Source organism: Tympanuchus pallidicinctus, unplaced genomic scaffold, assembly GCF_026119805.1.
Source record: "Tympanuchus pallidicinctus isolate F22 unplaced genomic scaffold, pur_lepc_1.0 scaffold16, whole genome shotgun sequence".
Lineage (NCBI taxonomy): Eukaryota > Metazoa > Chordata > Aves > Galliformes > Phasianidae > Tympanuchus > Tympanuchus pallidicinctus.
Genome location: NW_026294679.1, coordinates 2,303,754 through 2,318,171, shown reverse-complemented (window position 1 = coordinate 2,318,171; position 14,418 = coordinate 2,303,754). Strand labels below are relative to the sequence as shown.

General features: G+C 43.1%; 1 protein-coding gene across 2 annotated transcripts in view; it reads left to right on the top strand.

The window, feature by feature from the left end:
• DOCK1 (dedicator of cytokinesis 1) overlaps window positions 1-5,975 on the top strand; it is a 273,286-nt gene extending 267,311 nt beyond the window's left edge. For both annotated transcript variants that reach the window (XM_052677007.1, XM_052677006.1), the window contains exon 52: window positions 5,228-5,975. In XM_052677007.1, coding sequence (XP_052532967.1) covers window positions 5,228-5,323 — 96 coding nt within the window. In that variant the 3' untranslated portion in view covers window positions 5,324-5,975. The remainder of the gene's footprint in view (window positions 1-5,227) is intronic.
• The last annotated feature ends 8,443 nt before the right edge of the window (window positions 5,976-14,418 follow it).

The following is a 14,418-nucleotide window of genomic DNA, read 5'->3' as shown; positions in this document are numbered from 1 at the left end:
ATTTCGTGCCCATCCTCCTGTGGGATAGGTTGGAGTGTGATGGGTTAAGCTCTTGCCAAGGCAGGAGTCACTTTGTAATAAGTCTCAAAATCAATGCAGTGCCACTGCTTGTTACGGAATTTTGAATGAAAAATGTGTTGTTCTGCTGTCTGCCTGGAGGCACGGAGCCTGTGATGTGTCCCTAAGCAGCACCCTTGATTTTGGTTCAGCGGTGGCCACGTCTCTGCCATCAGCATTACCTGGGATCAAGCTGCAGTTTTACGCTGGCCAATAGGCAGTGCATTGCTTTACAGCTCTCCCAGGGCCCAGGCCTTCACTAAGATATATTGTTTCAGTCTGGATCCTGAACCTAATTCTGGGAGTATTGCTCATAACTCTTGAGGTCTTTCTGTGTAAGGACCAGAATGAATAAACAATGCTTTTCAAAATCACCTGGCATGGTCTGCAGTACCAACAGACCCCACACACACAGTCGTAGTTTCACAGAGTATGGATTGTGTTCCCTGTGCTTTAACACCAGGGGCACAGAGCCCCATGTCCCCAGCAGGGGGGGTCCTGGCAGGGTCCTGCCAAACAAAGCAGCATGAGGAGCCCACATGGCTGCTTCAGTTCCATGTAGCCTGCTGTGAGTGATGTGCACCAAGGAAGGGATGCTCAGCAGGTGCCAGGGCCTCCGTCTGCAGAGGGACTCTTGGATGCTTTCAAGGCCAGGCTGGATGTGGCTCTGGGCAGCCTGGTCTGGTGGTTGGCAACCCTGCACACAGCAGGGGGCTGAAACCAGGTGAGCACTGTGGTCTTTTTCAAACCAAGCCATTCTATGATTCTGTGAATTGCTTTCTCCATCACAGGTGGGTTACGGCAGTGATTCAAGGTCAAATGAAACAGCAAAAGATGAAATATGACAGCAGAGTGTCAACAGCCATTTTACGTTGTTACCTGTGGTATTTTCTACAGAAGTTTGCTCTCAGAGTCAAACAGGCAATTAACTTAAACTGTCTATAATTCAGTTTAAATTAGCGGAGTTAATGTTGATTCTCTCTCAGCTAGCACATTATTACTCTTTCTTTTAGAATGGGAGTGTCATTCCTGCAAGAGCTTGCACTGTGTTACTTCCCATTGCAGATGTTAAATAAGCACGTTGCTGCTGTCAGGTGGCTCAGCTCCATGCTGTATGCAGCGATGTCAGCTTGAAGGAACTGTTTGGAAATCAGTATTTGAAAGTGTTTGCACAGCCCCCTGTTGCCTATTTACATCTTGTTTGTGCTTATGGCCCGATTAGGTCTTTTATTCCTTCGAAGTAAAAGTGTCTTCGGTTGCTTTTCATAGCTCATCAGTAGTGATGGCCATTTGATGTCAAAGCAAAAGTGTTAGGCAGGAGGCAACTTCTCTGACAGCACTGCAAGGACTGTCAGTGGGACTCAAATCTTCTTTATTGGTTTTATAACAATATTTTCTGATTAAAAAGAAAGAAAAAGACACATTCATATATCTTTGCTTTTTCACAGTATAATATATATATGCATATTTTCATCTTCCTAATTGATTCTTACGGCATTCAGGACATGTAGTGTAATGCTCTCAGTTTCTGTCGGAGAACGGAGACAAATGTTTTTAAGCCCAATCTTTCCTGTAACTGGAAGAAAAAGCAAGCAAATGGGAGCGATTCAGCATTGGGAACAGCTTGTTTCTGTGTTGCAGATGTGCCTTTTACATAAGGTTTCTGTTTCCCCTGAGGTACACGTGAGCTAAGGAGTCTGACCGAAATAGGTTTGAACGTGAGCTAGCAGTCTCTGTCAGAAAGTAAAGGCATGTTTTGGGAAGGGGAGGGTTCACAATTAACAACTGAAGTATGAATGTGAACTCTGCACAGCAGTTCTTAATTAAATGTGAAATCAAGGGAAACTTTCATTTTGTATCTCAAGGTTTCTAGGTGGGAATGTGGCACAATGTACTTCACGAGGCAAATAATGGCTTTCTGAGTTCTGCATTCATGGTAGAGGGAAAATGTGCTGATATTTATGGCTGCAGTGGGTAAAAGAAAGCATCTATTGGCACTTGGAGTGCACCAATTCCACCCTGGCAAGTTTTGTTGTGTTAATTTCTCAAAACGTTGCCCTGATGAGCATTACATGTCCTACTTAATATATTCCTTGGTAGCTTATAATATAAATGAACATGTGCTAAATTTATCCTACTTTCTAATGGAAATTGTAAATTCAATTATAATAATTATCTACCTATCTCTGTTATTTCTTTCTGCCTAATTTGCTTGCAGAATCTGAGCTTTTGTAGACTTTGTGCTTGTTATTTATAGCATATATATTTAGCTTACTCTCATTGTATTTGCTTTGTATATATTCTTCAGAAGCAAGTTTTCAGGGATAATTTGATTGTTCTGTGATCAATAAGAAGAACTCATTTGTTTGAGAAATGCCTGTGATCTAATTGAATTGAGAATTATTGCCAATATACTCTTAGTTAAATTCAAAATGGATTTTCACAAATGATGCTATCAACAAAGTTAGTTCTTTCTGGTGATAAATAAGGAAGTAAAAAAGAGGGCTGAGGATATTTTTATGTTTTGTAATATATTTTAGAGGGGCATCTGGTTTATTTGGTTCTGAAATTACTGTCTTCTCTGCAGGGAGCTCTTGCATGTTGCATGCTGATGTTTCGCAGACCATCAGTATTGTCATGCAGCTTGCCCACAACCAGTGCCTGGATACAAGGTTCCAACAGAGCACTTCTTTAAGGCCTTTGAGATGCACAGATCTCAGTTACATGTGTGAGGTTAAATAGCATAAGCAGTCAGACTCATAAAGGGTGTCTCAGCTGGAATTCAGAAGTTAACTTAACGTACCAGAGTAAGAAGAATATTTGGCCAGGTAGAGGAAATATTTTGTGGTCTCACCATGGTGAAACCAGCAGCAGAATTATGCCTTCAAGGAAAAGAAAAAAAAAATAATTCAGTATTTCTTTTACTGAAATAATTGAAATAATGCTCTTATTTGGTTTGATCTTCACGTTAGTCTGTTTACTTGCTTTTCTATCTCAGGGAGCTCTGTGCCCACTCCTCACTGCAAGGCAGAAGTAACTTGTGCATGTCTTCGAATCTGCTCGTCAAAACCCTCACTCAGCAGGGCTTTCCTGCACTGCACAGTGCCCTTTGGAGGCTCAACTCTGCTTTTAATAATCTGGTTGTTTCTTCAAAAGAGAGAGTGTAAACTTCAACTGGGCTGTGAATACAAAAGTCTTCGTGGCCAAATAGATTAATTCCTGTCTTTGTTGATGAGTGGAAAGTTTCCCTTGATCGGCAGGGAGGCAAAGCCCAAAGCAAGCAGTCTCTTTGGATGTTTTTATCCTTTGGGACAGCAAATGCAACGCTCCAGGTAGCAGGTGACATGCAGAGAGCTCCTTGCTCTTGGTCATGATCCTGTAGCAGATGGAACCGGATTGCTCTCCATGCTGATAAGCAAGCATTTTCTATCCAGGGATGAAGGTGAGAGTGTGCACCTTGTTATGTTGACTGTGCCACCACTGTAGAGGTCCCAGAAATGGAGTGTGGTCTGCACACTGTTGTGTTGTGTGCCTGCACCCTGATGTGCTCCATGCTGCTCTTTTGGGTGGTGGCGATGTGGAAGGAAAGAGTTTGGGCACAATTGCCCTGCAGCAGTTTGTGATCCCTGTTTGCCTGCAAGAAAATACTGGAAAACACTTCCTTTCAATTAGGATAGAAAAAAATATTCCTACAAAAGTGCAGTCGTCTTGGCTGCCAGTATGCAAGCTTCTCTTTCTATTTAACCTATGCCTATCTGGCAGTGGCTCTAGATTTGTAACTTCATGCTTCTTATAAGATGACTTCGAAGAGTGCGTTCTTTTAAATTGAAGATACTCCTTTCCATCCACTCTTGCACTTTTGTGACGACTCACAGTCAGTGCATGGCAGGGGCATTGTGAGACTCTCTGTATTTATTCTGCCTCACTACAGAGAAAAGAGAGATGTCCTGATATCACCCAGAACCAGTCTGCTTTTGGGATAGCAGCTGTGGGTATCTTCTGGAGGAATTGAGGCAACTCTTTATAAGGGTAGATAATGGCAGGGCAAGGGGAAATGGTTTTAAGTTGAAGGAGGGAAGATTGAGGTTGGATATCAGGAGGAAGTTCTTTGCTATGAGAGTGGTGAGGTGCTGGAACAGCTGCCCAGAGAGGCTGTGGATGCCCCGTCCATCCCTGGAGGTGTTCAAGGCCAGGTTGGATGGGGCCCTGGGTCTAATATTAGATATGGAGGTTGATGACCCTGCCTGCAGCAGGGGTTGGAGCTTGATGATCCTTGAGGTCCCTTCCAACCCCAGCCATTCTATGATCCTATAAACAAGTCTGTTTCTTATGCACTTTGATATGTTTTATCCATTGCTGGTATTCCAGTTTCTTACAGTGAGTTGGATATCGCCAACTATTTTGCCCATTAAATGAAGTTGAAATAGGTGTGTGAAAGTCTGTGAACAAATTGCAATGTTCTCAAGCTGCTTCTGAAACAGATTTTTTCTTGTCATGTATATAACAGAACTTTATGAAAACAGTCTCAGTTTCCATCAAGATTTCTTTTATTATTTGGTTAGCTGACGAGTCGTACTGAGGGTGTTCCTGTTCTGTTGTATAATGTATGAAGTGATTTTAAATACTCAACAGTCTGGTTTTCTATTTTGAACATTTAAAATATGATGCTATAATAGCAAACTGCAAATTCCTTATCAGTTCAAGTGAGATGTTTTAAAGAATGATTTGGGTTCTAAGTGTGCAAAATACAAAAATAATGGAGAAATCATTAAGCTGTTTGTTCGCCATAACTTTAAAGCTCTGTGGTGCATAGGGGTCGAGGACAATCAACACAGACCAAGGAATCAATATTCTATCATGATATTAAGTGGGGATTTATAAACTTGTGCAATGCTTTCGAGAGATTTTTCCTGAAATACCGAGCTAATTAATCATGAACCCTCGAGAGATTTTTCACTGTCAAAAGTACAAGGTAGATTTTAAGCTAATGGCCAAACACATTCAGTATTCATAGCAGCAAGTTCTGAGAAGTTTTCACAAATCACAGGGTTATGGATTTTACGTATGTTAACATATGAACAGTTTTACAGCTCAGTTTTATATGAACCAAGGCATGTCTCCGAAATCCACTGGTTGATAACATGGTCTGTTCAAAATCGGTTTCTTCCAGCACCTGCCTCCTCCGCTGCCCAGCAAGACCCCCCCACCTCCACCTCCAAAGACAACTCGGAAGCAAACATCTGTTGACTCGGGGATTGTCCAGTGAAGAAAGAAGCCTTCTTTTCCAAAGATAAAGCTGTAACAATTCACTTCCCTAAGTATTTTAAAGTATATAATGTTTACCTCGTTCAGGCACGCAGTATCTAACGTTTAGTGCAATGACTCTAACTCGGTAAGAATCTGCTTCTGGCAGTGTTTTGGAAGCACCACTACATTAACCCCCTTTCTGGGGATATTTCCTCCCATAACTTGAAAGGAATCTGCATTTCTACTTGAGCCCGGGAGGCATTCAGCAACTGACAGCACCCTCTCCCTCAACCTCCCTCGTTCTTATTCCGCATAACTTCAGGCACACAGGTAGCTGTGGAGATTAAGGTAGGAGCTGAATATTTTGTAACTAAGGCATTTAGGTAGCTGTGGAGTTTTAAACGAACTGAGTATTTTGTACTTAATCTCAGTGTATATAGGAATCAATGGCAATATTCACAGTGAATTTAATGCACGTTGGATTAGGCTTTGTGATAATGAGAAGCTGCAGTAGGATTTCCCCGAATAACAGTTATCTCCAGGCCCTGCAATCAGACACAGCTTATTTGTGTCATACGTCTTCATTTCTGCCGTGTCATGAATAAGCTGAGAGCTGATGGCCTTTTTAAAACCAGTCGTTTACATTTTCATTCAGTTGGCTGTTCTTTGCATCATCAGCTGGTAAACCAGGACAGCCTCTTAGCCATGGGTGGGCACGAGCATATAGGAAAAGAAACAAAGCACACAGGTGGATTTGTGGTCATTCTAGACCTCAGTACAAGGATGAGAAAAGCTTTCTTTTTCATTTGAATGTGTAATATTTCATGTGGTTTAGGGTGAACTGGGTGGAATCACTTTGTGCCATCATTCTGTACAGAATGTGTATATACGATGGTTTTTAGAATGTTTAATTTTTATGCTGCCTGCTTTTCATGTGATAATGAATTAATGTACCTACAAGAAATGCCTTACATATTTTTAATTTCTTAATTGCTGAAAGTGTAAAAAAAAAAAAAAAAAAAAAAAGCTAATTTTTTTCCAATTATTGGCCTCTGAAAAATATTGGACAGTGATGGGGAGGGGCGTTGGGAGGGAGGAAGGAAACTAACTATACTGTAGCGTTTTTTATTGTCATCACACTTCTGTTTTTTACTATCTGCAATCTTTATACTCTTATGGTAGATTGTTTTTAAATATACCACTGACTCAAAAAAATAAAATACTATTTTAAAAATCTGTCTTAAGAAACTGAATGCATTTACTTGGTGTTTTCCCTTCTTCCTGCAGAATTTCAGTATTGTGCTCAGTGCAGGGCTGCTATAAGTGCTGACTTCTGCTTTTTTTTGTAGGTTAACAGGCAGAAGCATGCTTTACACAGCAGCGAAACAGTAATGTTGTAAAGGCAGAATGGTTGTCTTTTCATAAAGAGTGGCTCAAATAGTTAATTATGTGCTTATAATTTTGCTTGTAAACATCATGGAACTTTGGGTCAATCAAACGCTTCGCTTGCAATGAGAGAGCTATCAGAATTAACTGCTACAGATTGTCCTACACTTCCCTACTTCTTTTGGGACTGGTATAACCTCCTTTCAAGAGAAACAAGCTGAAAAGGATTCTTTCTGTTGATCAACAATGTACTACAATATTAACTCTGTAAGTCATTAGTTTAATTGAAAATCAGTTTAAATTCTGATATTGTTACTGTGCTGAAGACTGTTGGGATGCTGGTGAGTTTTCCTCTTTTCTGTTCCATTTGCATCCTGAAGTCAACAAGACATTTGCACATGGACCTTTAATTGAATGGTTATGAGCCGTATTTCTGATAATGTGTTTGTTTTCACACATCTTTTACAAATTCCTGTGCTCATGCAGGTGTTATGGTTTGGCCCTGCAACACTCCTCGAGCAAGAGCTGCAGTTTTAAATTGGCCTTGCACTACAAACTTTAAATCTCATACATACGTATGTGTTACAAATATACAAGCTGAGATAAAGGGTTGAAAATCAGACTCTCAGATTCACTTTCAGGCCCAAATTGTCACCATTTTTTCAATCTAACAGCTTCTAGGCTTCGACTCTTGTAAAACCCAGCCAGAACAAATCATTACCCTCCTCAAAGTGTTGTAAAAATGCACTTCAGCAAATCCAAAACCTAATTCAGTTACAGTCTCTAAGCAATGAACAATCCTGCGAAGGCTGTTATTTTTCCTACAGTATATTGTCTTCCTTTATCCTCCAGTGGTGGTACAGCAGAACATACAAACGCAGTATGAATTTCTTGTGACACTGCAGCAAAGCTCAGCTCACGTCGAAGAGCTCTATATGAGAAAATACAGGAAAATAAGATTATTTAATGTTACCCAAAGTAGTGTCTCTCCCACTTTCGTTGCCATACTCGTGTACTCACAAGATCTGAGGTGTGCTTGTCCAAGAAACTGCCCAAGCTTGGTTACAGTGAGGTAAGGACAAGAGGTGCGTCCTCTGGGAAATCCACATCCCATCTCCTGGGTTGTCCTGCTGCTGGTGAACGTGTGTGGGTTTGTGGATGTGCCCTTTGAACCTTTGGGGATTTTGCAGTGGCTCATCTTTTGTCTCTGTGGTCTGTCCTGTTGCTGTGGAAATTCATTACTGGGCACTAAATGCATGAATGCCTGTTGTCTCCCTGCTTGGTGAGGATGCTCTGCTGTTCCACCTCTGCTCCTGCTCTTCCCACCATCATCTCTTACAAGCCTTGGTTTGTCCTGTGCTTAAGGGCTGCAGAGCTGCTCTGCTGGCATACCCCATTCCTGTGAGAGGAACATGTGGTAACTTTCCTGAAAGTAAGTAAATGAATACACATTTAGGTCAAGTTTCAAAATCGTTTGAGAAAACAGATTTTAATGGGCAGTGGTTTTTCCTTCTCGGAAGTTGACCTGTAGTTACTCACTGGAAGTTAACTTACAGTCCCTTAATAACATTGAGAAGCCTGTAATTCTCATTCTCTAAGTCTTAGCTTATGACTGAGAGGATAATTTCCACAGGCATACATGTCGATTCTCATCAGTCTCATGCAGTACCACAAAAGCTTTGCTGGGAGGCAGTTGTTTGTTTTTTAATCAAATTTATTTTCAGCGGGAAGCTCAATGCAAAGGTCAGTTCTTAAGCCACTTTTTCTAATTGACATTTTTGATTACTGAAGATGTCTCTGGTGATACCGCAAATTTCTGACAGTAGAATGTCCTTAAATTCAGTTTTGTCTTAATGCATATCTTATTCTTCACCACTGATATCTGAGATGTGTGTCTTTGTTTGCAGAGAAGTAATGGAAAGTGAATATGGATGAATCAGACTAAAGATTGTCCTCCTGTTCCTGAATCACAGAATCAGAACCACAGAATTGTAGGGCTTGGAAGGGACCTCCAGAGCTCATCGAGTCCAACCCCCTGCCAAAGCAGGTTCCCTATAGCAGGTCGCACAGGTAGGCATCCAGGCAGGTCTTGAACATCTCCAGAGAAGGAGACTCCACCACCTCCCTGGGCAGCCTGTGCCAGTGCTCCGACTCTGAAGGTAACAAATTGGATAGCTTGTGTTGGGGAGGAGCAGGATTGTCTCCGAACTCAAGTCAGATGTTGTTTCTCTGTTACACACCTATATGAATCACAGAATCACAGAATCACAGAATCACCTGGGTTGGAAGGGACCTCAAGGATCATGTAGTTCCAACCCCCCTGCCTAGCTGGGCCACCAAACACACACATTCAGATCAGGTTGCCCAGGACCCCGTCCAACCTGGCCTTGAACACGTCCAAGGACGGGGCATCCACAACCTCCCTGGGCAGCCCGTTCCAGGGCCTAACTACTCTCCTTGTGAAGAACTTCCCCCTAACATCCAACCTAAATCTTTCCTCCTTCAACTTGGATCCATTTCCCCTAGTCCTGCTGTTATCAGCCCTTCTGAAGAGTTTACTCCCCTCCTGGGTGTAGGTTCCCTTCAGGTATTGAGAGGCTGCAATGAGGTCGCCCCGCAGCCTTCTCTTCTCCAGGCTGAACAAGCCCAACTCCCTCAGCCTGTCCTCATAGGGGAGGTGCTCCAGCACCCTGATCATCTTAGTCGCCCTCCTCTGGACCCTTTCCAAGATCTCTATGTCTTTCTTGTACTGAATACATGTGTGTCATTTGTACACACACATGCATATATCCAAACACACATTTTTTAATGCAGAATGGCTTATTTCGTTGACTAGCTGAAGTGTCCAGCTTCTCACTTCTTGACAACTCTCCTGTTAGTTGTTGTGACCTTCCTGGGATCCATCCCATGCAAGCAGCTGACTTTGATGCCATCCCATGATGCCAGCTGTCCCATGGTGGATACTCATACTTACCTCTCTTTAGAAAGCCTTCTTTGACTACACTGTTGTTTTGTGTGGATATTGGACATAATCAGGTGAAGTAAGCAAAGAGACTTTTTGCCTAGGTAACAGCTTGTTTTAGATTTAAGTGTATGTATGGCAGTTTTAGTACCTAACAGTAGTCATCCTATTTGTTCCATCTGGAAGTTGCCATACTGTGTTGGACTTTGGAATATCTTTTGGAGCTGTTTTGAAAAAGTATTTTATCCTCAATCTGAAAGCAGTGGAAGGGGTGGCAGACATTGTTTTTTCCAGCTCTGTGACGTTAGGTGTGTGTCTGTGGTGCCTCAGAGGTGAGGGTGATGGTGGATGCAGACTTTGTGTTGGCAGCACGTTCTGCAGAGCTGCAGCTCTATCCCCTGCTGCCTTTTAGTTGCATTGCTGGAAGTGAGCAGGATGCCCTGTCCAGCTTCTCATTGCCTCCCCATCATAAATCTCTTGGTTAAGTTGGGTGTATTCTCGCAGTAAAAAATGTGTGATATTTTTAAGTAAATGCAGAACATCTTTCTGGCTGTTTGCTTACTGTTAATGTGTCCTTTGAGATACTGCATTGATAAATTACCTGCATTTTGCTCAACTTATTTATATTCAGTAAAAAGCACTCGCTTATACGCAGGATCAGCCGTGAAAGTCACCACACTTAAGCCCTGCTCACTTCTCTGCTCTGATTGCTCACCACCCTCCGCACAAAACAAATAAGGCATTTTTCAATTTTTCCACCCTGCCTTGTGATGAAGCAATAAATTGTAGCACATGCAATGTATGGCTGTGCAAAAAGGGCTAAGTACGTGCAGGTGTGAGGTGGAACACCGAAACACTGAGGGTTTTCCTGTATCTCCAGCTTTCAGCATTAATGTGGTTATGGGAGGATATATGAGGTCGAGCTACTCCGATATTTCAATTTCCTTTCATTCTGCTTTTGTACTTTTCACGGATCTAAACTGAATTTCAGGCTTGCAATTGCCCTGTTCTTGGTAATGCAGAGACGCGTGGCTCGGTATAAATACTTGTTTCTTGTATGGGAACTGACCTGCTGCTGAGAGGGGCCATTAGGAGGGTTTGTAATTTCCCCTGGTTTTGTCATACGCATTTTGTAGACATGAATAATTACTGTAAATTAGGCTCCTCCATCAAACAATACACCCTTTTATTTATTTATTTCCAGGGTGACAGTGCTGTATTCCAACAATTTAATGCAAAGTTGCTGAATCAAATAGCTCGTTTCACATTGGAAAGAGCTGGTTTTGAACCAGTGCATTGCGTGGACACGTGCTGACCTCCCCCATGGGACGGGGGCTCTGCATGGCCCCATTTTGCATTGAGCCTTCATGCCATCCTGGTGCAGAGACGTGGTGATGGATGGTTTTCAAAATCCAAGCTGACCATCTAAGATTCATTGCCACCCAAATTCCCCATGTGCCATCCTAAACTTGCAGAGATTTTATGGATGGTGAAACATTGCTATTTTGGGTTGAATCTGTATTGTTAGGACCATTCGCTCAGATTTTCACTGCACGGTTTGGCACTTCTGTTGTTGAACTTAAATATTTGCAGCCCAAACTGCATTGCAGAGCTGCAGAACGTAAATGGAGGGACGCTGAGCTTAGCATATTAATTCTTTAGACTCAGTGGTAAAGCTTTGCTTTCCTTACCAACAGGTTATTTTTCATTTGCATAACTTGCTAATGATTTTTATGAGCTTCCTCTGAGTTGGAGCCCAGGGCAGATTTCAGTAAGCTGCCCATATCAGCACTTTTTCCAGACCTTTAGCCTCCTTGATGGACAGTATTTCATAGGGTCATAGGATGGCTTGGCTTGGAAGGGACCTCGAAGATCACCCAGTTCCCACGCCAGCTTCAGCTGACAACCACTCAATCAGGCACTAGCTGCTCAGGCCCCATCCAGCCTGCCCTTGAGGTTTCCATGAGGTTCTTCTGATTATTGTTTTTTTTTTCCTCCTTTAAGTGCAAGAAACTCAAATTGTGTTGGAATTTTCTTTTTCAAACGATTCCTATTAAACACGTCTGAAAAGGCTTTGGGGGCAGCAGCTGCTTGGTCCCCAAAGGTCACGAGTGTGCCCTGAGCCTCACCTGTCATGGCTGAAGTGCCTTTACCACGAGCAGCGCCCGGTTCCTTGCACTGCTCCATATAGCAATGCTCGGGGGCCTCTGACTGTACTCGTAATTAATTATATCACCCAGAATAAGCATCATCACTCTCATACACATTTCCAGACCAGGAGGTCTGGCTGCTTAACAGATGCTTGAAAAGATGCTTGTTGTGCTATTATTGAGAGCTGTGGCCTCCTGCCAGCTTCCATCAGAGGGAAACAGAGGGCGTCATCGGCGTTTGAGGGAGTCAACAACAGAGGGAGAGCGCAGACGAAATCAAATGTGACACTGTTTTCCTATAGATAAGGCATTTCTGTACATGCTCCTGTTGTTTGCTGCTCTTCCAAGGTTCTGTGTTTATTCTCTGTGTTGATTTTCCTATGGCTGTGCTTTTGCTCCCTCAGCACTGTAATCCCAATCTAAACCGACTTTTCTTTCTCCATCGTTCCTACAGACAATGATGGATCGCTGCCGCGGCGGTGGAGAACAGGGGAAAAGCAACTACAGAAACGTCTCAACTTAAAAAAAAAGAAGTACATAGCAGAATATTAAAGAGCCTGTGGAAATTAATAAGTATCCAGACACCATTTGAAAACAGTTTGACACGCACGCTGCGTTGAATCAAAAATGACTAATGTAGAAGTGTAACAATTTGCAAGGTAAAGAAACCCCACCAGCCTCGGTCTCGGCAAAACATTTTTTAGATTAGCATAAATTATGCAATTTAAGATGCTTATTAACGTTACATTTAACACTAAGAACATAGGCTTGGGAAGTTGTTCTTGTAGGGAGAGAAGTCATCGCAGAATACACAGAGTTCACTTGAGCTGTAATTACTGTTTCTCTGAAAATTACATACATTTTCCTGAATTGTGTTCACATGCTCAGAATCTCAGAGAAAAAGACCCTACATCAACTGCAAATGAAGAACATTCAGATGAAGAAAATGCATTCTTGCATGAGGTGAGATAGCTTTGTTCTCCCTACACGCATCACAAGGAGATCTGTCCTGCTTTTTATACCTGTGTTGAGATCTGACTGTCAGCAGTGTCTTATTGTGCTGGCTATAAACTCCAGTCCATGAATTTATCACTTTGTACAGCTGGAAAATATATTTGTTGGCATTGTTCTTCTCTGTTATAGCACGCTATTGTTAACTCATTCCTTAGAGGAAAATGATAGCAAAAACCTAGAAATAGGTGTTTTTTGTGTTGTTTTTTTAAGAGGTCAACCTGTGTATTGAATTGCTGACCATAAAGAGGGCTGTGCAGGGCTTGTGCCAGACCTTCCATGTCACACACAGTACCTGACATGAGCAGCCAAGAGCATTTGTAACCACACAAATGGCATAACCCTCCAGAAGGGATGAAGTGCCTCTCAGACTCGGACCAAGGTGCCTGGTAGGTGTCCTTGGGATGGAGAAGCCACAAGGCTGGCAGTGCCCATCACACCTACATGCACTGTTTCTGTATTACCTTACTATTTCTCCTGGTAATACTTCTGCTGATGGGGGTGAGACTGCTTTTCTGAAGCCCTCATAGCGTTGAGGAGATGCCATAAAACCTGTGGTTTTTTTCAGCCTGGACTGTAGTAATGCAGGGAGATTCCCGCATGCTGGTGAGAAATTTCCTTTGAGGAGTTGTTCACTCCAGGAAACAAAATCAATGTGAGCCTAATGTGAGCCCTGGTGGGAGAGATCCGAGCGTAAGTAGAATTTAACTCAATGTGCATGTTGGATTGTAAGGAAAAACTGAAGTCTTTTCAGTGAGCGTTGGAGAAGTTTAGATGCCGGCACAGAGCCTGAGGCTGTGGGACTGAGCATCACTGGGCAAAGCCACAGCTAGAGGCATGGGGAGCTGGGGATGTGCAGCCTGGGGAAGGCTCAGGGGAAGCTTTTCAGAGCCTGGAAGGACCTACAGGAAGGCTGGGAGGAACACTTCATCAGGGGAGGTAGTAATAGGGCAGAGGGTAATGTCTTAAAGCTAAAAGAAGGGAGATTTAGATGAGGTGTTAGGAAGAATTGTTCACCATGAGGATGGTGAGGCTTTGGCACTGCCCTCCTGAGCTGTCGGTGCCCCATCCCTGCCAGTGCCCACAGCCATGGATGGGCCCTGTGCAGCTGGTGTAGTGTTCCCTGCTTGTGGGTTGGGACTGGGTGGGCTTTGAGGTCCTTTCCAACCCAACCATCCTGTGACTCCATGATGCTACAGCTGCATTCAGCAAGTGCATCCCCCTCTTTCAGCAGTACATTCTCATTTCAGTGCTCTGAAGATCTTCCTCACCTTCCTCTCCCTCCAAGTCGGGTAACACCAGGTTCCCATTCAGACTGAACCCACAGTATCCCACCTGGAGGAGCAGCACACATGGCTGTGGCTCCTGCTCGTCTCCCTCAGCCTGGTGCAGTCGATGCTCTCTGAGAACCACAGCAGCACCAGGGCAGCAGGCTGTGGACCTGACACGCTCTCTCAGTGCAGCAGGGATGCTGTCCTCACCTGGAGGCCATGGCAGTACCCATGCAAAGAATATTCTCTGCGTGGAAGTTGTTTTCCTCCAGTGCTCCTTGTTTCTGGCTGACAACGAGCATTAGCCGAGGGTACAATCTAATTGGAAGTGACC